Genomic DNA, 25365 nt, shown 5'->3' with positions numbered 1-25365 from the left:
ACATTTTCATCACAGCAGGACGGTGAGCTCACCAGGACCGGCAGCTCAGAGCGGAGGAGGTTAAAGGTCATCTCAGTGGGGGGGGCGGGGCCTGTTTAATATTCACATGTTTGTTCAACCTCTTTCTGTACGCTAAGATAACGAAATGTCGTTTCCTCCCAGACGAACATGATCTGTTTGTTTTGTTTGTTTTTGACACTCGTTTCACTTATTTAAAAGATTTTTTTTTTTTTTAAGTGTCGAAACACGAAGCACTCAGCACTTTAATAATTAATAATTAGTCTCTCTAAACAAAGCGGGATGTCAATTTTTCAAAAGTACGAACAAATTTGTTCGAACTTTTTTTGCACGTCAAAGTCAATTCAACCTCCATGGAAAACGGATTAGTTCAGTTTTTTAAATTTTTTTTTTATTATCTTTCTCTCAATGTAATCAGATTGCATGCGATTGCGCAATCAGGCAAAGTCACAAATGTCGTCTTATTTCATTTTCCAGTGGAAATTATGTTGAACACATATCAGAGCCACTAAGATAAATAGTGGTCTTACACACACACACACAGACACACACACAGACACAGACACACACGCACACAACCTCCGTCACGGACGCCAGTGCGATCCTCGGGCATGAAAAGGGCTCTAATTGCATTTAGCTTGAGTCAAGCCGTTGTGGAATACTAATATGTCTGTGAGGGGGCTACTGGGTGAGGCTGAGCTGAATACCAGTTCCTCTTCCCCTTCACTATGGGAACCACTGGGCCTCCTGGGGTGGAATTCCCAGTAGGAAAAAAAAAAAAAGGGCTTTACTGTATTTGTTTATTTGCCCCCATCCACCCCACAGAGCGACGTCTCCCGCTGTGTGCTCTTGGCAGCCCACAGCGACATGCCTTTCTCACACACACACACACACACACACACACACACACCATCCTGTCATAAAATAAAAATGCCAGCCGGCTCAAAGAGGAGCGTGTTTGTTCGGAGTGTTCTGGAATTCCAGTTCGTTGCCGGAGAGGAAGCCGGAGGACGGCTGGAGTCAAGTGCTTCCTGTCAACGGGGGGGGGGGGGGGGGGTCGGGGGGGGGTCGGGGGGGGGCTGTAAAGAAAACGAAAGGGATCGTAAAGTTTTACACAACTTTCTCATTTTGGCCACTAGAGGCAGAAGTGCACCACGAGCACACGTTCTAATTATGCCGAAAAAGCGATTTAGAACATGTGCTCGTGGTGCACTTCTGCCTCGTGTGGCAACACTTAGTATTACAACAACAAACACTTAGACGACAACAAATCTTGTTTTTAAAGTTTTTTATTTTGTTTTTTTTAACAGGGAACATCCTTGGTGGTATAAAAAAACTTATTAGATTTTGAAAATGGATCACCAATATTTCCTTTTTCTTCCTTCCCTCTCAGGGCTTCCATACCCGAGAGCCGGAGAGGTTTAAAAACACACAAATAACCCTAAATAAACGGTCTCTTTTGTGTATTTGTACTGTTTCTAATGAATAAATATCTTTTCACACATAAGGATAAACAAAATTGTCCCAAACTGTCGTTGTGTGTTAATGTAAACATCTCGTCCTCTTCAGGGTGTTTATTGTTATTGTTATTAATAACGCCTCCGTTACGCAATATATATTCAACATAAACACAGCGTGTGTGTGTGTGTGTGTGTGTGTGTGTGTGTGTGTGTGTGTGTGTGTGTGTGTGTGTGTGTGTGTGTGTGTGTGTGTGTGTGTGTGTGTGCGCGCTTTGTTAACACGCATCCGATGTTTTGGAGCCTCTCGTGTTTGGCTGGATCGGGAAGTGTGAATGTGGGAAGTACCGATTTAGAGGTGAGAGGTGTGTGTGTGTGTGTGTGTGTGAGGACTTATATTTTTTTTAACACTAAATTCCAGATTTTCTTACTTTCTGTGTGACTTTTGAAGTGAAGCTTTGTACATTTTAAACTCGTAGTAAAAACATTTAACTTTATATTGTACATTTTAAACTCGTAGTAAAAACAATACAAATATAGTGAAATGTGTTGCTTGCCAAATGTCACATGGCACCTTTTACACTCTGGGTCGGCGTTGTTGTTTTTTTCATGTCAATATATTTTGATATCAAACTGTTTGTCTTTGTATTTTTCACACAGATTGTCACAAAAAGGGACATCATGTTTTTTTGGATTGCATAGATTGTGAATTTATCAAAACAACAACAACAACACAAGTCAGAACCAAACTTTATCAAACCTCCATAAAGACGAACCAAATCCACCCCTGCTGTTTGTAACCTTTCACAATAAAAGCCCTGGACATTTAATATTTACACACAAAATAACATTTTATTGTTGTTTATTTGTGATGATTAATTGTGTTAAAATACTAACTTTAAGCTCCTTCGCCTGGTTTGTTGGAACATTAAAATTTTCCAAAGCAAGTTTTTTTTGTTTTGTTTCTTGTATAACATTTAAATAAAGTTAACTGAAACATCACCAATTATCAGTTTTTTTTGCCCTGAACAACAATTGACAACAACAAACTCGATTCCTCTCTTTGTCAAATACAAAAAGAATTCCTCATTTAACCTTTTTTATTTGTGTCTTTTTCTCTGTTTGCTCTCCAGCGTCTGATCAGGATGCGGCGGTGAAACTCGACCAGGAGCGGGCCGAGATCGTCGCCAAATATGACAAGGTGTGGTAAGCCGGCAGGAAGCGTACTTTACTCTGAAAAACAACCCACATCTCCTCCTTATTGCCCCCGAAAAAAACCCAATAACAGCTGTTTGTTTGCGACATTGTTCATCAGTTTATCAAAGCTGTGATTTACAACACAAAACAGACACATTGTATCTGAAGATTAAGTATTTTAAGAGCAACATTGTATCTGAACATTAAGTATTTTAAGAGCCACATTGTATCTGAACATTAAGTATTTTAAGAGCAACATTGTATCTGAACATGAAGTATTTTAAGAGCAACATTGTATCTGAACATTAAATATTTTAAGAGCAACATTGTATCTGAACATGAAGTATTTTAAGAGCAACATTGTATCTGAACATTAAGTATTTTAAGAGCAACATTGTATCTGAAAATTAAGCATTTTATAAGCCACATTGTATCTCTACATTAACTCCTGTACGGTGATAGTCTCCAGTGTGTGTGTGTGTGTGTGTGTGTGTGTGTGTGTGTGTGTGTGTGTGTGTGTGTGTGTGTGTGTGTGTGTGTGTGTGTGTGTGTGTGTGTGTGTGTGTGTGTGTGTGTGTGTGTGTGTGTGTGTGTGTGTGTGTGTGTACTGGGTATCATTAGAACCAGCCCAACACGCTCGGTTTGTGAATTTGTCTTTTTTAATTTAGTCCAGCAGGCTTCATATTCAAGCTGCCTCATTATGAGTGAGGAGACGATGATGTGTGTGTGTGTGTGTTCCTGTATTTTTTTCTTTTTTCTCGTCGATAATATATAATGTTGAAAAAAGAACTCAATTAATCTGCGTCAAAAGGTGAAATTGCTTTGTGTTAAGGGGTCAGACGTAAAATAAAACAATGCAGAACCACTGATTTATTGTTATGAATCGGTTAATAAACCGTATAAATCCACGTGGCTGAATGGGGGATTAAACACGGAGGTCTTGAGGTTCTGAGTTATTTATTCAGCTGTGTTTCTGCAGAGGAGGCGAGTTTATTAATATTTCACCTCCAGACATCTGGCCGTCAGACCGACCCGTGGAACCACGGACAGGAGGTCTCTGAGACTGTGTGAGGAATATTAATAACGGTAGCGGGTCAAAGGTTCAGTCATTCAGATTAAAGGGTTCAGATTTTAGTAACTTGGGATTTTGTGCAGTTTTGAAACTTACAATAAAATCAGAGTCACTTAGAAATCATAAAAAGGTGCCTGAGAATCACCATATTTATGTTTAAGGTACAGTATATATAGTTCACATACGAGAGCCGCTAACAGCTAATTTTGCATACTTTTGACGAGCCGTATTGCCAAATTGTAAACTAATATAGGCTAAAAAATAACATTATACTTCCTGTATACATTCCCCAAAGCATTATGGGAACCAATAAGTTTATGGCCCGACTTTTCCATCCTTTTTGTACTTTACTGCTAACGGCTAATTCTGCGTACTTTTATAATGAGACAATTCGCCAGAAAATGTCAACAAATACAGGCAAAAAAAATAACATTCGCAACAATACACTTCCTGTTTACATTCCCCAAGAGCATCATGGGAGCCAAAAAATCAATTCTTTTGAAACATTTCCGTACTTTTGAGCCGTGAGCTATTCAACTTTTCCTCATTCTTTTCCTCACACACTCTTTGATAATCTTTTCCTGCTCGTCGCTCCACACACACGCACGCACACACACACACACACACACGCACACACACACACACACACACACACACTCGAGACGCTCCCATTGTGGGTTTCTTTCTGTGTCATTGGTCCTTGATGGTGAATTAACTGGACCCGGTCTCTCAGACGGTGACGCAGGTGGGCGTCTGGCTGCTCATTTCACACCTGATAATCACACACACACACACACACACACACACACACACACACACACTCTCTCTCTCTCCCAAGGGCGCCGGAGTCGTGACTCCCTTCCTAATTTAGCGGCCAATCAAAACGTGATTCTCTGCCCCTGAAGGACGTGGGTGGCATTCGAAACTCAGTCAGAAGTCAGTTTTGGTTTATTTTGTTCATATTTGGGGGCAAATATAATATATTAATATATAATATACTTCAACGACGCAGCTAATTATTATCTATATTGTTGTTGTTTTTGTCTTTTTAAGATCATGTCACATCTTGAACTGAATGTCTTTTTTTACTTTATTTAACCAAAACATAGTTGTTGACATAAGACTGAGCTCTGTGTCGCATTAAATTTAACTTTGCATAAATATATTTACTAAATCTTTCTTCCTTTCAGATCTTTGTACATGGAGAATATAAAATGTATAAAAGCGTTCCGACTCTGTATTAAATACCTTTTCAGTCAAGATTGTGTTACGCTCACTTTCACCAGAGATGAAATTAAATTCCCAATTGTTGAAGCAATTAATAGCTTCTTTTTTTTTTAAATATGTAATATAATATATGATTCCCTTTCTCTGCAGGGGAAGGAGGCCACCGTGGAGCCCTGGGAGGACACCAACTTCCACCTCTACAAAGTCGTCGATCGCTTCGGCTTCGTTCAGTAAGGACCCCAAAAAAAAACACCATAACCCGTTCGTTATTCCCAATAACGGCATTGATAACCAGTCGGAGCCCATTTGGGACGATATTAAAGGGAACAGGGAGAACACGAGAGGCTGTTTGTGGCTTTGGCTGAGAGGCTCGTAGACAGCACGGTGCTGGAGTGTTTCATATATATTTATATATATATATTTATATGTATATATATATATAAATATATATATATATATATATATATGTATATGTATATGTTTGGCTATATTCAGTGTGTATATAGGCAGGCAGGAAGCAGCCTGGTCAGGGTTTGGTGAGCAGAGAGGACATAAGAGGTGGAGAGGAGGTTTAGGACAGAAGGAGACGGAGGTCAAGGTCACCGGAGGAGGAGGAGGAGAAGACGAAGAAGGAGGAGGAAGAGAAGATTAAGAAGGAGGAGGAGAAGATTAAGAAGAAGGAGGAGATGAAGAAGAATAGAAGGAGGAGGACACGAAGAAGGAGAAGACGAAGGAGGAGGAGGAGAAGAAGAAGGAGGAGGAGGACAAGGAGGAGGAGACAAAGAAGGAGGAGGAGGAGGAGACGAAGGAGGAGGAGGAGACGAAATAGGAGGAGGAGGAGGAGACGAAGGAGGAGGAGAAGGAGGAGGAGGACACGAAGGAGGAGGAGGAGGAGACAAAGAAGAAGGAGGAGGAGAAGAAGGAGGAGGACACGAAGGAGGAGGAGGAGAAGAAGAAGGAGGAGGAGGACACGAAGAAGGAGAAGACGAAGGAGGAGGAGGAGAAGAAGAAGGAGGAGGAGGACAAGGAGGAGGAGACAAAGAAGGAGGAGGAGGAGGAGACGAAGGAGGAGGAGGAGACGAAATAGGAGGAGGAGGAGGAGACGAAGGAGGAGGAGAAGGAGGAGGAGGACACGAAGGAGGAGGAGGAGACAAAGAAGAAGGAGGAGGAGAAGAAGGAGGAGGACACGAAGGAGGAGGAGGAGAAGAAGAAGGAGGAGGAGGACACGAAGGAGGAGACGAAGAAGGAGGAGGAGGACACGAAGGAGGAGGAGGAGACGAAGGAGGAGGAGGAGAAGAAGAAGGAGGAGGAGGACAAGGAGGAGGAGACAAAGAAGGAGGAGGAGGAGGAGACGAAGGAGGAGGAGGAGACGAAATAGGAGGAGGAGGAGGAGACGAAGGAGGAGGAGGAGACGAAGGAGGAGGAGAAGGAGGAGGAGGACACGAAGGAGGAGGAGGAGACAAAGAAGAAGGAGGAGGAGAAGAAGGAGGAGGACACGAAGGAGGAGGAGGAGAAGAAGAAGGAGGAGGAGGACACGAAGGAGGAGACGAAGAAGGAGGAGGAGGACACGAAGGAGGAGGAGGAGATGGAGGAGAAGAAGGAGGAGGAGGACACGTAGGAGGAGGAGAAGGAGGAGGAGGAGACGAAGGAGGAGGAGGAGAAGAAGAAGGAGGAGGAGGAGGACACGAAGAAGGAGGAGAAGACGAAGGAGGAGGAGGAGAAGAAGGAGGAGGAGGAGACGAAGGAGGACGAGGAGAAGAAGAAGAAGAAGGAGGCGACGAAGGAGGAGGAGGAGGAGACGAAGAAGGAGGAGGAGGAGGAGGAGAAGAAGAAGGAGGAGGAGGAGACGAAGGAGGAGGAGGAGAAGAAGAAGGAGGAGGAGGAGGACACGAAGAAGGAGGAGAAGACGAAGGAGGAGGAGGAGGAGACGGAGGAGGAGGAGGAGGAGGAGAAGAAGAAGAAGAAGGAGGAGGCGACGAAGGAGGAGGAGGAGGAGACGAAGAAGGAGGAGGAGGAGGAGAAGAAGAAGGAGGAGGAGAAGAAGGAGGAGGAGACGAAATAGGAGGAGGAGGAGGAGACGAAAGAGGAGGAGGAGGAGACGAAGGAGGAGGAGGAGGAGGAGACGAAGAAGGAGGAGGAGAAGATGGAGGAGAAGAAGGAGGAGGAGGACACGTAGGAGGAGGAGAAGGAGGAGACGAAGGAGGAGAAGAAGAAGGAGGAGGAGGAGGACACGAAGAAGGAGGAGAAGACGAAGGAGGAGGAGGAGAAGAAGAAGGAGGAGAAGACGAAGGAGGAGGAGGAGAAGAAGGAGGAGGAGGAGACGAAGGAGGACGAGGAGGAGGAGAAGAAGAAGAAGAAGAAGAAGGAGGAGGAGACGAAGGAGGAGGAGAAGAAGAAGGAGGAGGAGACGAAGGAGGAGGAGACGAAATAGGAGGAGGAGGAGGAGACGAAAGAGGAGGAGGAGGAGACGAAGGAGGAGCAGGAGACGAAGGAGGAGGAGAAGAAGGAGGAGGAGGAGACAAAGAAGAAGGAGGAGGAGGAGGAGGAGGAGAAGAAGGAGGAGGACACGTAGGAGGAGGAGAAGGAGGAGGAGGAGAAGAAGAAGGAGGAGGAGGAGACGAAGGAGGAGGAGGAGGAGAAGGAGGAGGAGGACAAGGAGGAGGAGGAGAAGAAGAAGGAGGAGGACACGAAGGAGGAGATGAAGAAGGAGGAGGAGACGAAGAAGGAGGAGGAGGACACGAAGGAGGAGAAGGAGGAGGAGAAGGAGGAGGAGAAGGAGGAGATGGAGGAGGAGGAGAAGGAGGAGGAGAAGGAGGAGGAGGAGGACACGTAGGAGGAGGAGAAGGAGGAGGAGACGAAGGAGGAGGAGGAGGACACGTAGGAGGAGGAGAAGGAGGAGGAGGACACGAAGGAGTAGGAGAAGGAGGAGGACACGTAGGAGGAGGAGGAGGAGAAGATGAAGGAAGAGCGAAGGAGGAGGAGAAGATGGAGGAGGAGGAGGAGAAGATGAAGGAAGAAAAGATTATATATATATATATATATAAATATAAATTAATGCTATTTTGGAATTACATTTTGGTTATCAGTGATAATCTTAATAAAGTCCCTTGTGGGCTTCCGTACTCGGCACACAGAGAGATAAACAGAGCAGGAGTTGAAGGAAACGTTTAATCTGTTATTTCCTGTTTGTGTGACCGCGGACATGTTTGATGTCAGAGGGAGTGAGACGAGGGAGTGAGACGAGGGAGTGAGACGAGCACTGAGCTGACTCTATCGGTGCAAAGACAAAACTAAAAATGAACCTTCTTCTGTCCTCAGTAAGAACGAACTTCCATCCTACGACTCGGTGGAGGAGAAGGTGAGTGACTTCATCACGTCTCTTGAACTTCTACCTGGATTTCAATCAAGTATTAAACTCGGCAACCAATTAAACTCACTTTTTTTTAAATTTTTTGCATATTTTCCCCCCATTTTCGATTCAATTATTGCGATTATAGTTTTCTGGAGAAATCTCTAAAAAGAAAACTTAATAAAAACGTCCTCAGTTAGCTGAAAAAATGATGGAAAAGTTAGTTAAAGTACATGTTTACTTATTACGCGTCTGTCAGTATTTAAAAAATTCTTTCTGGGTATATTTGTGATATTAAAATCCAATTTGTGATCCCCAAAAGCTGATAAATGTTCTTTATTCTGTGTCTGTGTTCACACAACGTGGGAACAAAGCGACTGGAGGATTTAACGAGACTTAATCGGAGCTTCTCGGCGGCTTCAGGCGCACTTTGACCTTTCTGACGAGGATCCCCATGATAATCAATGAGGAAGTCATTGATTAACGCGTGGCGTCTTGTTTCCACGCAGCATAAACACGTGGAGCTGGAGAGGACGACAAAATGGCTGAAGATGCTGAAGAGTTGGGACAAATACAAGAACAGCGACAAGGTGAGCGACTGTTTCCTGTTTCCTCTTCCTCCTCTTCCTCTTCCTCCTCCTCCTCATCCTTCACGCTCTAAAACATACATGTCAATACTAAGTGGGAGGGGAGGAAGTCGTATCAGTAAAAGAAGCAATACAGCTTACTGTACTTAATTACAAGTAAAAGTCTTAAATTCAAGTCAATTAAGACATACTGTATATAAGGAAGATATATATATTTAAATATATATATATATTTAAATATAATATATGTATGTATTATATTTAAATATTATATATATATATATAATATTATATATATTATATATATATATATATATATATATATATATATAATATAATATAATATAATATATAATATATATATATATATATATATAATATTATATATATATATATATATATATATATGTTCGTCGGTGCTCGAGGAACAAATTCAGTTCCACCGATTTTTATTTTTTTAATAACAAGTATTGACGTTATTCCATAAAGTAGATCGTATTCGTTTATTGTACATTATTGATCGTGAGGTGGATTTTTTCCTTATCGGTTTTGAAACAATCAATACAATACAATAATGATAATGTTGTTTAATAAATAAAAGCCAATTTAATAAAACTAAATGACACTTGGCATAGAAATGTTTAAAAAAACTAAAGATTAAAGCTTAATAATTAAGGCTATAAAATAAATAAAAATAAAGGTCTTAAATTAATTAAATAAAAATATAAATATAAGTCTTAAATTAATTAAATAAAAATATAAATATAGGTCTTACATTAATTAAATAAAAATATAGGTCTTAAATGAATTAAATAAAAATAAAAATATAGGTCTTAAATTAATTAAATAAAAATAAAAATGTAGGTCTTAAATTAATTAAATAAAAATATAGGTCTTAAATTAATTAAATAAAAATATAGGTCTTAAATTAATTAAATAAAAATACAGGTCTTAAATATGCAATGAGCTAACGGCATGAAAACTCTTTTTATGGGACATTTAAAATAATTAATAATATGATTTAAATGTGATGAAAAAGCTTTATTTTCATGTCATAACTGTCTCACAACCTTCAGATGTTTAATTAAAATTAAAACCGATGTGTTTCCTTCCAGCTGGTCCGGAGGGTCTACAAGGGAATCCCCCTGCAGCTCCGGGGGGAGGTGTGGTGTCTGCTGCTCGATATCCCCAAAATAAAGGAGGAGAAGAAAGACTTCTACGAGGTTCGGAGGCACCGTTCATAAAACCAGCAACGAGATTCATATTCGGCTTTATTTGATTTTCGCCGAGCGGCTCAATTGTGTTTGTGAGAAGCTGGCGGGATCAATAAAATCGCTGGAAGTTTAATAATAATAATAATAATGAGTCGAGGGAAAAGTGGGAAATATAAAAACTGTGAAGGAGAAACTTTTCTCTGGTGTTCCTTGTGACCTTCTCTGGTGTTTCTTCTCTGGTGTTTCTTCTCTGGTGTTTCTTCTCTGGTGTTCCTTGTGACCTTCTCTGGTGTTTCTTCTCTGGTGTTTCTTCTCTGGTGTTCCTTGTGACCTTCTCTGGTGTTTCTTCTCTGGTGTTCCTTGTGACCTTCTCTGGTGTTCCTTGTGACCTTCTCTGGTGTTTCTTGTGACCTTCTCTGGTGTTTCTTGTGACCTTCTCTGGTGTTTCTTCTCTGGTGTTCCTTGTGACCTTCTCTGGTGTTTCTTGTGACCTTCTCTGGTGTTCCTTGTGACCTTCTCTGGTGTTTCTTGTGACCTTCTCTGGTGTTTCTTGTGACCTTCTCTGGTGTTCCGTGTGACCTTCTCTGGTGTTCCGTGTGACCTTCTCTGGTGTTCCTTGTGACCTTCTCTGGTGTTTCTTCTCTGGTGTTTCTTGTGACCTTCTCTGGTGTTTCTTGTGACCTTCTCTGGTGTTTCTTCTCTGGTGTTTCTTGTGACCTTCTCTGGTGTTCCTTGTGACCTTCTCTGGTGTTTCTTCTCTGGTGTTCCTTGTGACCTTCTCTGGTGTTCCTTGTGACCTTCTCTGGTGTTTCTTGTGACCTTCTCTGGTGTTTCTTCTCTGGTGTTTCTTGTGACCTTCTCTGGTGTTTCTTGTGACCTTCTCTGGTGTTTCTTCTCTGGTGTTCCTTGTGACCTTCTCTGGTGTTCCTTGTGACTTTCTCTGGTGTTTCTTCTCTGGTGTTTCTTGTGACCTTCTCTGGTGTTTCTTCTCTGGTGTTTCTTCTCTGGTGTTCCGTGTGACCTTCTCTGGTGTTTCTTGTGACCTTGTGACCTTCTCTGGTGTTTCTTGTGACCTTCTCTGGTGTTTCTTTTCTGGTGTTCCTTGTGACCTTCTCTGGTGTTCCTTGTGACCTTCTCTGGTGTTTCTTCTCTGGTGTTCCTTGTGACCTTCTCTGGTGTTTCTTGTGACCTTCTCTGGTGTTTCTTCTCTGGTGTTTCTTGTGACCTTCTCTGGTGTTTCTTGTGACCTTCTCTGGTGTTTCTTCTCTGGTGTTCCTTGTGACCTTCTCTGGTGTTCCTTGTGACCTTCTCTGGTGTTTCTTCTCTGGTGTTTCTTGTGACCTTCTCTGGTGTTTCTTCTCTGGTGTTTCTTCTCTGGTGTTTCTTGTGACCTTCTCTGGTGTTCCGTGTGACCTTCTCTGGTGTTTCTTGTGACCTTCTCTGGTGTTTCTTGTGACCTTCTCTGGTGTTTCTTGTGACCTTCTCTGGTGTTCCGTGTGACCTTCTCTGGTGTTCCTTGTGACCTTCTCTGGTGTTTCTTGTGACCTTCTCTGGTGTTTCTTGTGACCTTCTCTGGTGTTCCGTGTGACCTTCTCTGGTGTTCCTTGTGACCTTCTCTGGTGTTTCTTGTGACCTTCTCTGGTGTTTCTTGTGACCTTCTCTGGTGTTTCTTGTGACCTTCTCTGGTGTTCCGTGTGACCTTCTCTGGTGTTTCTTGTGACCTTCTCTGGTGTTTCTTGTGACCTTCTCTGGTGTTTCTTGTGACCTTCTCTGGTGTTCCGTGTGACCTTCTCTGGTGTTCCTTGTGACCTTCTCTGGTGTTTCTTGTGACCTTCTCTGGTGTTCCGTGTGACCTTCTCTGGTGTTCCTTGTGACCTTCTCTGGTGTTTCTTCTCTGGTGTTTCTTGTGACCTTCTCTGGTGTTTCTTCTCTGGTGTTTCTTCTCTGGTGTTTCTTGTGACCTTCTCTGGTGTTTCTTGTGACCTTCTCTGGTGTTCCGTGTGACCTTCTCTGGTGTTTCTTGTGACCTTGTGACCTTCTCTGGTGTTTCTTGTGACCTTCTCTGGTGTTTCTTCTCTGGTGTTCCTTGTGACCTTCTCCTGTGTTCCTTGTGACCTTCTCTGGTGTTTCTTCTCTGGTGTTTCTTGTGACCTTCTCTGGTGTTTCTTCTCTGGTGTTTCTTGTGACCTTCTCTGGTGTTTCTTCTCTGGTGTTCCTTGTGACCTTCTCTGGTGTTTCTTCTCTGGTGTTTCTTGTGACCTTCTCTGGTGTTTCTTCTCTGGTGTTCCTTGTGACCTTCTCTGGTGTTTCTTCTCTGGTGTTCCTTGTGACCTTCTCTGGTGTTTCTTGTGACCTTCTCTGGTGTTTCTTGTGACCTTCTCTGGTGTTTCTTCTCTGGTGTTTCTTGTGACCTTCTCTGGTGTTTCTTCTCTGGTGTTTCTTGTGACCTTCTCTGGTGTTTCTTCTCTGGTGTTCCTTGTGACCTTCTCTGGTGTTTCTTCTCTGTGTTTCTTGTGACCTTCTCTGGTGTTTCTTCTCTGGTGTTCCTTGTGACCTTCTCTGGTGTTTCTTGTGACCTTCTCTGGTGTTTCTTGTGACCTTCTCTGGTGTTTCTTCTCTGGTGTTTCTTGTGACCTTCTCTGGTGTTTCTTCTCTGGTGTTCCTTGTGACCTTCTCTGGTGTTTCTTGTGACCTTCTCTGGTGTTTCTTCTCTGGTGTTCCTTGTGACCTTCTCTGGTGTTCCTTGTGACCTTCTCTGGTGTTTCTTGTGACCTTCTCTGGTGTTTCTTGTGACCTTCTCTGGTGTTCCGTGTGACCTTCTCTGGTGTTCCGTGTGACCTTCTCTGGTGTTCCTTGTGACCTTCTCTGGTGTTTCTTCTCTGGTGTTCCTTGTGACCTTCTCTGGTGTTCCTTGTGACCTTCTCTGGTGTTTCTTCTCTGGTGTTCCTTGTGACCTTCTCTGGTGTTCCTTGTGACCTTCTCTGGTGTTTCTTCTCTGGTGTTTCTTCTCTGGTGTTTCTTGTGACCTTCTCTGGTGTTTCTTGTGACCTTCTCTGGTGTTCCTTGTGACCTTCTCTGGTGTTTCTTGTGACCGTCTCTGGTGTTTGCTTCTCATGGTGTTCCTTGTGCCTTCTCTGGTGTTCCTGTGTGACCTTCTCTGGTGTTCCTTGTGCCCTTCTCTGGTGTTTCCTTGTGACCTTCTCTTGTGTTCCTTCTCTGGTGTTTCCTTGGGACCTCTCTGGTGTTCTTCTCTGTGTTTCCTTGTGACCTTCTCTGGTGTTTCTTCTCTGGTGTTCTTCTTCTGGTGTTTCTTGTGACCTTCTCTGGTGTTCTTGTGACCTTCATCTGTGTTCCTTGTGACCTTCTCTGGTGTTTCTTCTCTGGGTGTTGTGACCCTTCTACACGGTGTTCCTTGTGACATTCTCATGGTGTTTCTTGTGACCTCTCTGGTGTTCCTGTGACCTTCTCTGGTGTTCTTCTATGGTGATCTTGTGACCTTCTCTGGTGTTCCTTGTGACCTTCGCTGGTGTTGCTTCTCTGGTGTTCCTTGTGCCTTCTCTGGGTCCTTGTGACCTTCTCATGGTGTTTCTTCTCTGGTGTGCCTTGTGACCTTCTCTGTGTTTTCCTTGTGACCTTCTCTGGTGTTTCTTCTCTGGTGTTCCTTGTGACCTTCTCTGGTGTTTCTTCTCTGGTGTTCCTTGTGACCTTCTCTGGTGTTTCTTCTCTGGTGTTCCTTGTGACCTTCTCTGGTGTTCCTTGTGACCTTCTCTGGTGTTTCTTCTCTGGTGTTCCTTGTGACCTTCTCTGGTGTTTCTTCTCTGGTGTTCCTTGTGACCTTCTCTGGTGTTCCTTGTGACCTTCTCTGGTGTTTCTTCTCTGGTGTTCCTTGTGACCTTCTCTGGTGTTCCTTGTGACCTTCTCTGGTGTTTCTTCTCTGGTGTTCCTTGTGACCTTCTCTGGTGTTTCTTCTCTGGTGTTTCTTGTGACCTTCTCTGGTGTTTCTTCTCTGGTGTTCCTTGTGACCTTCTCTGGTGTTCCTTGTGACCTTCTCTGGTGTTCCTTGTGACCTTCTCTGGTGTTTCTTGTGACCTTCTCTGGTGTTTCTTCTCTGGTGTTTCTTGTGACCTTCTCTGGTGTTCCTTGTGACCTTCTCTGGTGTTTCTTCTCTGGTGTTCCTTGTGACCTTCTCTGGTGTTCCTTGTGACCTTCTCTGGTGTTTCTTCTCTGGTGTTCCTTGTGACCTTCTCTGGTGTTTCTTCTCTGGTGTTTCTTGTGACCTTCTCTGGTGTTTCTTCTCTGGTGTTTCTTCTCTGGTGTTTCTTGTGACCTTCTCTGGTGTTTCTTGTGACCTTCTCTGGTGTTCCTTGTGACCTTCTCTGGTGTTTCTTCTCTGGTGTTCCTTGTGACCTTCTCTGGTGTTCCTTGTGACCTTCTCTGGTGTTTCTTGTGACCTTCTCTGGTGTTTCTTCTCTGGTGTTTCTTGTGACCTTCTCTGGTGTTCCTTGTGACCTTCTCTGGTGTTCTTCTCTGGTGTTCCTTGTGACCTTCTCTGGTGTTCCTTGTGACCTTCTCTGGTGTTTCTTCTCTGGTGTTCCTTGTGACCTTCTCTGGTGTTTCTTCTCTGGTGTTTCTTGTGACCTTCTCTGGTGTTTCTTCTCTGGTGTTTCTTCTCTGGTGTTTCTTCTCTGGTGTTTCTTGTGACCTTCTCTGGTGTTCCGTGTGACCTTCTCTGGTGTTTCTTGTGACCTTGTGACCTTCTCTGGTGTTTCTTGTGACCTTCTCTGGTGTTTCTTCTCTGGTGTTCCTTGTGACCTTCTCTGGTGTTCCTTGTGACCTTCTCTGGTGTTTCTTCTCTGGTGTTCCTTGTGACCTTCTCTGGTGTTTCTTCTCTGGTGTTCCTTGTGACCTTCTCTGGTGTTTCTTCTCTGGTGTTTCTTGTGACCTTCTCTGGTGTTCCTTGTGACCTTCTCTGGTGTTTCTTCTCTGGTGTTCCTTGTGACCTTCTCTGGTGTTTCTTCTCTGGTGTTCCTTGTGACCTTCTCTGGTGTTTCTTCTCTGGTGTTCCTTGTGACCTTCTCTGGTGTTCCTTGTGACCTTCTCTGGTGTTTCTTGTGACCTTCTCTGGTGTTTCTTCTCTGGTGTTCCTTGTGACCTTCTCTGGTGTTCCTTGTGACCTTCTCTGGTGTTTCTTCTCTGGTGTTCCTTGTGACCTCCTCTGGTGTTCCTTGTGACCTTCTCTGGTGTTCCTTGTGACCTTCTCTGGTGTTTCTTCTCTGGTGTTCCTTGTGACCTTCTCTGGTGTTTCTTCTCTGGTGTTCCTTGTGACCTTCTCTGGTGTTTCTTCTCTGGTGTTCCTTGTGACCTTCTCTGGTGTTCCTTGTGACCTTCTCTGGTGTTTCTTGTGACCTTCTCTGGTGTTCCTCAGAAACTGAAGGCCAGAGCCAGAGGCGTCTCCCCGGACGTCCGTCAGATCGACCTGGACGTGAACCGGACCTACAGGGACCACATCATGTTCATGACCCGCTACGACGTCAAGTACGCATCTCCGCTCTCCGATAGCAAGAGCCACATGGAGCCCGCGGTTGAGAAGCTGCATTATTGTCAGTTATTGACGGTATAATGTGTCCAAAAAAAACGTCAACAAAGGCGAAAAGCAATATTATAGGGTTTTCGACAAAAAAGACCTAACAATACATATTATTGGTATGTCAAAAAAATTATAAATCTGTATATAAGAATAAAATTCCCAAAAAGTAATGTGGAAAGTATGTCGCATAAATGTTTTTAGTATATATGTCAGTCAGTATATCTCTAAAAGTTATAATATAGTGTGTTGAAGAAAAATTATTTGGCACATTTAAAAAAATAAAGTCAAATCATAGAATAATAATAATAGAAGTACTTGTAGTATGAAAAAAGGTCATAAAAACGTAAATATAAACTTAAGTTTGTTGGGAAAAACATCTTAAAAGTACTCGTATAATGTGTATAACATTTTTTTTAAAAGTCTGAATATATATATAGTGTGAAGAAAAGGTTTTGTATAATATATTGAAAAAAGACATATGCTGATATATAAAAAATAAATAACAAATATATCAGACTTCCCGGATCTTAACTCAGAACTAATAACATGTTTTTTTTACCTCATTTAGCACAAACTTAAAGAAAAGAAAAGAAACTACATGTGTAAAGTTTGGAGGCTCTAAACTCTTACTGTGGTGTGTGTGTGTGTGTGTGTGTGTGTGTTTCTCAGGCAGCAGGCTCTCTTCCACGTCCTCACAGCCTACTCCATGTACAACACGGTGAGTTACACACACACACACACACACACAGGTTGCCATCCTTTTAAAATACTGGATTTCCAAAGATGTCACAAAGGTTTTCAGGCGTAACCGTGTGTGTGTGTGTGTGTGTGTGTGTGTGTGTGCAGGAGGTGGGCTACTGCCAGGGCATGAGTCAGATCACAGCTCTGCTGCTCATCTACATGAACGAGGAGGACGCCTTCTGGGCTCTGGTCAAGCTGCTGTCCGGGCAGAAGCACGCCATGCACGGTGAGACGGGCGCCGTTTGGTTCTCAACCCTTTTTCCAAGTGAATTCATGCTAAATTTAAATATATATATATATTTTAAATCTGCCTGGAGTGCCTCTACAGCTGCTCTGTTGACTTTAAGAGAGACGTATTGCTCAATATGTTGTCAAAAACAACTGTAAACAAGACGCCCGTCTGAAGGCATTAAACTCCCACTTGCGTCGTGGTTATTTGTGAGCAGCAACACCTGCACACCGCTTGAAATTTGCAGGGCGGTACATTTGAAAATGCACCTTTTTCCTTCAGGGTTTTTCGTCCCCGGCTTCCCGAAGCTGATGCGCTTCCAGGAGCACCACGACCGCATCCTCAGGAAGACGATGCCCAAACTGAAGCACCACCTGGTGAGGAAAACAAAGACGCCCTCCCCAAAATGTGTTTTTTAACCTTCAAGGGTGGCGATTTGATCAATAACATGTTCTCTATTTTAAAAGACTGGACATGCAAGAAGACTAACAAGCCGTATATGTTTCACTCATTTAAAAGAAAACTTCTATATTTATCCAGATTATTGTTATTAAATGATCATAAAACAGACGTTGTGTGTTTGTGCTGCTGCAGGACGGCCAGGAGGTGTTGACCAGCCTCTACACCATGAAGTGGTTCTTCCAGTGCTTCCTGGACAGAGTGAGTACATCAATATGGAAAATTAAAAACAATTTAGCTGATTTTAATTTGCTGGAGTGAAAATAAAAAAAGCATATTTTTCATCTGAAATCAGGGGAGGAAGTGTGGTGATATTCTGTACTTTTCTTACTGTCATCGATGTATTATTCAACAAACGCACTGTTTACGCCTGAGAACAATGAGATCTTCTGACCCTTTGTTCTGTCTACCTTGCAGACTCCCTTCACTCTCACCCTCAGGATCTGGGACATCTACATCTTTGAGGGGGAGCGAGTGCTGCCCACCATGTCCTACACCATCCTCAAACTGCACAAGAGTAAGTGGATTACGCACAGATGTGCACCAGCTGTTCTCCACCTCTCTAAACAACACTCAAGTCTTTACTTGTGTGTGTGTGTGTGTGTGTGTGTGTTTGATTGACAGAGCACCTGATGAAGCTGTCCATGGAGGAGCTGGTGGAGTTCCTGCAGGTGACTTTGTCAAAAAATTTCTTCTTCGAGGATGACTTTGTGGTCGATCAGCTGCAGGCGTCCATGACGGAGCTCAGGAGGATCAAGCTGGAGCTGCCCGCACCAGGTAACGTCTGCAGCTCGAAGGCACCCGGGCAGCAGAACCCGGCTGCAACACTAAAAGGGACTTCTCTTTTTGGGGGGGAACTTTAGCTCCGCTGAAGATTAAAAAAAAAAACGCCACTTAAAAAACGATATACTGCTTTTTTCTCATCAGCCTTTCACTACAAATCAAGAGTATTATTTATATTTTATGAAGATGGTTAATAGTCTGCTCATGAGTGAAGCCCTTTACCCAAACGAATACACAAATATGCCAATGTTTTTGCAATTTTCATTATCATTATTAGTAGTGTTTGCAAGTTAAAATTATTTATTATTATTTATTTCAGCATCCCTAACTAGTCATAATTGTAAAACAAAATAGATGATTTAACACTTTTTATAATTCATTATTCTTTTCTTTTTTTTTTTTAATTAACAGATTTTTCAGTATTATATGATTGGAAACCAAATATTTTTTATTTTTTTTAGACATTTAAAGTCACCATCTTTATTCTTTTTCATTACTTTAATCAAAGAAGAAATAAGGAATAAAATAAATAATAAATTCTTATTATTATTTCAGCATCCTTAATTAGTCAGATACTTTTTTTTTAAAATAGCTGATTTAACACTTTTTATATTTCATCAGCATTTTTTTATTTATTTAAAATTAACAGATTTTTCATGATCGTAAACCAAATATCTTGGGCGGTGTTAGCCATTTAAAGTCACCGCCTCTGGCGTTGTGATGGCCATTTTTCACTACTTTAATCAAAGAAAAAATACGGAATAAATATTTGATTATCAAATATGCCCCAAAAAAAATTAAGAAATAGTGTTCAGTTGACAGAGAAACAAACCCCCGTCTTTCAGTATTACGGCGTTCATGCGGCGATGCTTGTGACTTCCTGCCGTCCTGCAGCCGTCCTTTAGACACATTAGCCCTAATAACACTGTGTTTCTAATCTTGCTCTGTCTCCTCATTAATCTTCCTTCTCTCCCTTCTTCTTTCAAACGGCGTTAGCCAACAACAACAAAAGTGTGGCCGTGAGTGCGGGCCACTTTCCCTCCTACAACAGTAACCGGTGGGCTTTCCTGACTGGTCTTCCCCTCTCTCCATGTCTCTGTCCCATCTGTATCTCAGTCAGTCCGTCCGTCCTGTCTGTCGCCTGTCTGTCCAACAACCACTCGGGTTATTTTTGTATTTTTTTCCTTCACAAACTAGTCTTTTATCCCCCACACTTAATATTTCTAACTAAGTTCAGATGCATTGCTTCAGCCCTGCAGTAGCTGGCTCGCCTATTGTATTTGTACCTTCAGCTTTTCTTTTTCTTTTCTTACCCTTTACTCATGTTTTTGTAAAAGTGGTTGTAAAAGTTCAGCTCTTTCAGTTTCAGACGACATTGTGTGCCCTCTGGTGCCCAACTAAAGGCACTGCACGCTACTGGGAAGTTACGGCGTATCGCGGTATTAGTAGGCCAACAATCTGAACATCTGAACTGCACATTTACTTATTAAACCTGTAGCTTATTTTTATAAAAGAGAAAAGTGGTTTCTCTTTTTGATGGGATAGTTTGAAGTGTGGTTGTATGAGGTGCGTACTTCTCCATAGTCAGTAGATGACAGTCTAAAAGAAGCATTATTTACACAGGAGTTGCTGGTCCATTGGTGCTTATCGTGTGACTTCCGTGTACCGTGAGGTTAAACTTCGTGTACCGTGAGGTTAAACTTTCGTGTACCGTGAGGTTCCGCGTACCGTGAGGTTTCACTTCCGCGTACCGTGAGGTTACACTTCCGTGTACCGTGAGGTTAAACTTTCGTGTACCGTGAGGTTCCGCGTACCGTGAGGTTGCACTTCCGCGTACCGTGAGGTTTCACTTCCGCGTACCGTGAGGTTGCACTTCCGCGTACCGTAAGGTTTCACTTCCGCGTACCGTGAAGTTTCACTTCCGCGTGCCGTGAGGTCACACTTCCGTGTACCGTGAGGTTGCACTTTCGCGTACCGTGAGGTTGCACTTTCGCGTACCGTGAGGTTACACTACCGCGTACCGTGAGGTTGCACTTCCGTGTACCGTGAGGTTTCACTTCCGCGTACCGTGAGGTTTCACTTCCGCGTACCGTGAGGTTTCACTTCCGCGTACCGTGAGGTTACACTTCCGTGTACCGTGAGGTTAAACTTTCGTGTACCGTGAGGTTCCGCGTACCGTGAGGTTGCACTTCCGCGTACCGTGAGGTTTCACTTCCGCGTACCGTGAGGTTGCACTTCCGCGTACCGTGAGGTTGCACTTCCGCGTACCGTGAGGTTTCACTTCCGCGTACCGTGAGGTTTCACTTCCGCGTACCGTGAGGTTGCACTTCCGCGTACCGTAAAGTTTCACTTCCGCGTACCGTGAAGTTTCACTTCCGCGTGCCGTGAGGTCACACTTCCGTGTACCGTGAGGTTGCACTTTCGCGTACCGTGAGGTTGCACTTTCGCGTACCGTGAGGTTACACTACCGCGTACCGTGAGGTTGCACTTCCGTGTACCGTGAGGTTTCACTTCCGCGTACCGTGAGGTTTCACTTCCGCGTACCGTGAGGTTACACTTCCGTGTACCGTGAGGTTAAACTTTCGTGTACCGTGAGGTTCCACGTACCGTGAGGTTGCACTTCCGCGTACCGTGAGGTTTCACTTCCGCGTACCGTGAGGTTTCACTTCCGCGTACCGTGAGGTTGCACTTCCGCGTACCGTAAGGTTTCACTTCCGCGTACCGTGAAGTTTCACTTCCGCGTGCCGTGAGGTCACACTTCCGTGTACCGTTAGGTTGCACTTTCGCGTACCGTGAGGTTGCACTTTCGTGTACCGTGAGGTTACACTACCGTGTACCGTGAGGTTGCACTTTCGCGTACCGTGAGGTTGCACTTTCGCGTACCGTGAGGTTACACTACCGCGTACCGTGAGGTTGCACTTCCGCGTACCGTGAGGTTTCACTTCCGCGTACCGTGAGGTTTCACTTCCGCGTACCGTGAGGTTTCACTTCCGCGTACCGTGAGGTTTCACTTCCGCGTACCGTGAGGTTGCACTTCCGCGTACCGTGAGAATAAACTTTCGTGTACCGAGAGGTTACTCTGCTGTTTTTTTGTCAATGAGGTCTTTGGAGAGAGCGCAGTTAACAGCTTCAGTTCTAAGTCAGCGAGAGCTGAAAACTGCTGCAGGTAAATGCCCCAACCCTGAAGAAATACATCAATCAACCCCACTATCCATTTAAAGTGCAGACTTCTATTTGTAAAGATGGGTTAACGATTTTTTGACTCAAATAGTGTGAAGGAGGAACCAGAACCCACACAACCATCACAGTAGCTGTCTGTTCGCTTTCCTGCCCGCTGACAAGATAATGAGCCACTTTTCCAACACTGGAGGCTTTTGTTTAGCGTCTACTTGAACAACCATCTGCTGGCGTGCGGCGCAATCTGAATAGTTTTTTGTGATCTGAACTGTGAGAGACGACGGCTTTTTTTTTTTTGCGGTTCTAAAACTTCACACCAGCTTCAGTTTGAGTGAAGAGACGGTCGTCTGGTTTCCCAACCACATCACCACCGCGGTGAACAAACAGCAGCTGGACGGACCTTTGATCGAGAGTGGAGGCGTCTGGATTCAGTTATTTTCTGTCACCAACTTCTGCAATAATGACTCTTATGCAAAAGGAATAACTGCCTATGTTATGACCTTTCAAATCAGCATTTTATTTCCTTCTACAGCATCATTTATACTAATATTGTGTAACTCCTGAAGGCAAGGTTAGACACACTGAAACAACTTCCTCTTTCCAGCTGTGTGAAATAAAAACCAATAACCTGCTCGCGGCAAACACAGCATATATAAATAAGGAACATGGAGGACAAATCTGTCAGCCTCAAACAATGGTCATATAGTTCAGTTTTACGATGATAGGGAACTTGCATTATGATTTCATATTATGAATTGGTTTGTTTTCTAAAACACTAAAGTGTGTTCCTATTTGTCTTTTTATTAAATCAATGAAATACACTTATCTGTTTTAGGCCGTCCTGTCGTCATATTGGCTCTAATAACACTGTGCAGCACTGCCGTTTCAGTTTTAAAATAAATAATTTTGGCCTACAAAATAATAGCTTTTTTTTCACATTAACTGATCCAGTTGTAATGAGGTAGTTTACGTCAGATTCCCCCGTTAATGTAAACCCTCCCCCCCCACACTGTACGAGAGGGAAAAGGTCAAAAGGTCAGTGGATGAACTCTGCAAGGGACCGACACTTAAGTTGATGAATTCACTACCAATCAGTTTCCTTCCACATCTCGCTGCAGCCTCCTGGTCCGACTCTTCTGCTCACGCTTTCCCTTCACAGTCCCCCGACGTCACCACGTCTGCCCTCTGCATAATGTTACTATCTTTTTTGTTTATTTTTGACGTAGAGCATTAGTATCACTGTCTTGAACTTGTAGCATGTACTTGATCCAGGCTGAGTAGTCTTAAGTCAAGAAATGTGACTTTAAATGCTTGTTCCAATCGGTCTCGGTACATTTAACGTGGTTCATTAATCAAGAACTACTTCTGGGTGACCTTTCATGTCCGGGGCTACTGCTGCAGCTAAGTACAGTTCAACAAAATGGAGAGAAACTCATAATTTCAGAGAGGCAATCGTTTGAATGTCACTTCCTAATTGAGCCCCCTCCGGCGGGCGCAGAATTAATATCAAACATTATTCCTGATGTTCCTTTTCCTTTGCTCTTTGCCTGTAAAATTCTCCTTTTTATTTGTTTTACCTCTCTATGGCAGTGGTGTTGCATGAATTCATGTCCCTGTCGTGACTTCCTCATCCGATGTGAATCAGCGCCACGCAAGTGTGTCAAACAATCACCCGTTCGGTTCTGGTTCCCGATGGGCGCTCTAATGCGTTTCCACTGTTTTCCATCTTGCAGGTAAAGAGGAGGAGTTTCCCAAGAAGGTTCTGGGGCAGCTTCCCCCTGAGCTGGCGGTGGTGAACCACATAGCCAACGGTCAAAGCCACGTCGAGCCGGCGGAGCCTCCCAGGGACCCGAGTCCTGTACCGGAGCGCCAGCGGGTGAGTCGCCCCCCAAGCCGGTCGCGCCGGGACTCGCTAGAGAAATCGATCCGCCACCACAAGGCCGACAAGAGGGAGGTGCGCTCCAGGGGATCCGGGGAGATCCCCAATGAGCAGAGAAAGCAGTCCACCTCCACCACAAATGAGAGGGGGGCAACAACGACCTCGGGCCCTCCACCGCAGCTCGTTACAGGGGACGGAGTGAGGCATCAGGGCCACGCCATCGCCTACCAGAACTCCAACGCGGCATCCAGCTCTCGCAGGGAGATCACCCCCCGGTGGTTCAAACCCTCCGATACAAAGCTGGAGGCGGTCAAGGCGGCGGCCCGGGAGGTCAAGGCGAGCAGAGGGACGTCACCGGCCCCTTCCAGCCCAGAAGACAGCGCACTGTCACACCACCGGCCGGGCTCCAAGGGCTCCAGCCCCGACGCCAACCGCGGCTCCAACGCCTCCCAGTATGACAACGTACCCGGGCTGCTCGAGCCGGAGTTCGAGATCCTGGAGTTCGACAGAGCTCCGTCCAGAATGAGGACCCCTCGCAGTGAGACGGCCTTCAGTGTGCCGTCCCTTCATCCGGGAAGCCCCAGTCTGGCCGGGAGCGCCGCCTCTGTCGCATCAGGGCCCAGGGGGGCCAAACACCCTCTCCCTCCTGCGTTTACCCACAACAGTCCAGGGGGGGTCCATGCAAGCTACCCTGGCAGCCAGAGCCAGTACAGCACCCCTCCCCAGCAGCTCTCCCCGGGCAGAACTATCACCGAAGGCCCCATCTTACACCCCGCATACAGCGTGGGCCTGGACCACAGAGGGGAGGAAAGACTCTATGGTCCGTCCTCTCGGTTTACCCCACCCTCCGGGGAGCGAGCGTACGCCACCACCCAGCACCCGAGCAACAGAGACTCCCCGGAGAAGGCGCTCATGAACAATTCCTACACCACCTACCGCAGGCAGCCGCCGCCCCCGAGCTCCAACCGAAACGCCAGGCCTCCCCCGGAGCACTCCCAGCATCTGGAAGCCCAGGGGAGCTCCACACCGATCTACCTGCAACAGCTCACCTCCACCGCACAGGTCTACGGGTTTGAGGGGCATCAGCGGGGCGAGGCGGTCCCGCACTACCTGCCAGAAGGCGGGCCCCGTCGGCCCGCGGACGGGCTCCCGTGGGCGTCGGAGGCTGCTCCGCCGCTCCTATCTCCGGGCGGGGTGCCGCGTTCGCCCAGCTTCCAGCAAGCCCAAATGTCTCCCGTTCAGGAGTTCACTTTCCCCCCGAACGCTGACGCCGCGCTCCACTACAGGACTCAGTTCCAGAAGCAACAGCCGCCCGTCATGAAGCAACAGCTCCCCCAGCTGTTCGGAGGACCACACTACAGGCACGCACAGGAGGCGTTCGCCATGCAGGAGTCCATGCTGCTGTGATTGGACGATAGACAAACGTCAAGACACTGTAAAAAAAAAAAAAAAAGAAAAAAAAGGCGTAGTCACTGACACTGGTAAAGATGAGCAGTGGTCCGAGCTTCTTCAGGAGCCGGGTTTTGTTCTTTATGTGTGAAGTACTGACCTTCTGCACCAGCCTCCCAAGTTTTTACCGATCACTTTAAAAACTGACTGAAGATTTTATTTTATTTTTGGATGTAAAATTAACGAGAGGTGACAGTATATATATATATATATATACTATATATAAATATATATAAAAAAAATATTTTTATATATATATATATATATATATATATATATATATATCTTCTAGAGTCTGATGTGTACAGTGGATTCCTTTTCTTAATATGCTGAGTTGTTATCAGTAGCTGGGGGGAGGGGGGACCTTCTCCTGAAAAAGACAAAAGCTCTTTTTTTATTTTCCGTCTTTATTTTTTTTAATATGTGACTTCCAGATATTTTACGTTAGAGATCTCTCAATGCTTTGTGAATGTTATTTTTCAGAGAAAAGAAGTATAATAATATGTCCGATGGTAGAAATAGAGAGCGGGTGCGGCGGCCACCAACTGTAGAAAGAGCAGAGTTTATTTTTTAATCTTCACTTTCCACTTTCGGGGATTTTTTTTTTTTTTTTTTTTTTTACTCCTTCCTGATTAAACTGACGTGCAATTCATCTCTCTTACGTACGCAAAGTAAAATACGTTGGACATTTACACGCATTCGAGGCCAGTTTTTTTGGTTAAATTCAAACCCCGATTAGAGACTAAAGGCTAATTTGCGAGGGCTAATAATATATAAATATATATATTTTTGGTTCGGTGGCGTTAAGCCATCTGATTTGCTTTGTAACCATAGCTAACATGTTTTTTTTTAGTTTAAAAAATAAAAAAACTGCTGTACTTTTAGTTACCACATATTGAGCACATGCAGCCAGACGGACGTGAACTAGTTTAGCTTTTTC

General features: G+C 44.4%; 1 protein-coding gene across 4 annotated transcripts in view; it reads left to right on the top strand.

Moving 5' to 3' along the window:
- usp6nl (USP6 N-terminal like) overlaps positions 1–24429 on the top strand; it is a 57964-nt gene extending 33535 nt beyond the window's left edge. For 3 of the 4 annotated variants that reach the window (XM_034525873.1, XM_034525875.1, XM_034525874.1), the window contains 13 exons: positions 2609–2676; positions 5122–5201; positions 8290–8329; positions 8830–8910; positions 10023–10130; positions 15547–15656; positions 16378–16426; positions 16555–16675; positions 16961–17055; positions 17273–17338; positions 17555–17654; positions 17762–17914; positions 22831–24429. In XM_034525873.1, the coding sequence (XP_034381764.1) occupies positions 2609–2676; positions 5122–5201; positions 8290–8329; positions 8830–8910; positions 10023–10130; positions 15547–15656; positions 16378–16426; positions 16555–16675; positions 16961–17055; positions 17273–17338; positions 17555–17654; positions 17762–17914; positions 22831–24383 (2624 nt within the window). In that variant the 3' untranslated portion in view covers positions 24384–24429. Of the gene's footprint in view, positions 1–2608; positions 2677–3838; positions 4681–5121; positions 5202–8289; positions 8330–8829; positions 8911–10022; positions 10131–15546; positions 15657–16377; positions 16427–16554; positions 16676–16960; positions 17056–17272; positions 17339–17554; positions 17655–17761; positions 17915–22830 lie in introns of those variants that run through there. The other variant, XM_034525876.1, reaches the window with a different exon arrangement.
- Positions 24430–25365: the final 936 nt, after the last annotated feature.

The sequence above is a fragment of the Cyclopterus lumpus genome, chromosome 23 (genome assembly GCF_009769545.1).
Source record: "Cyclopterus lumpus isolate fCycLum1 chromosome 23, fCycLum1.pri, whole genome shotgun sequence".
Classification (NCBI taxonomy): domain Eukaryota; kingdom Metazoa; phylum Chordata; class Actinopteri; order Perciformes; family Cyclopteridae; genus Cyclopterus; species Cyclopterus lumpus.
The sequence above is the reverse complement of the archived record's forward strand: the minus strand, read 5'-3'. Positions and strand labels throughout refer to the sequence as shown.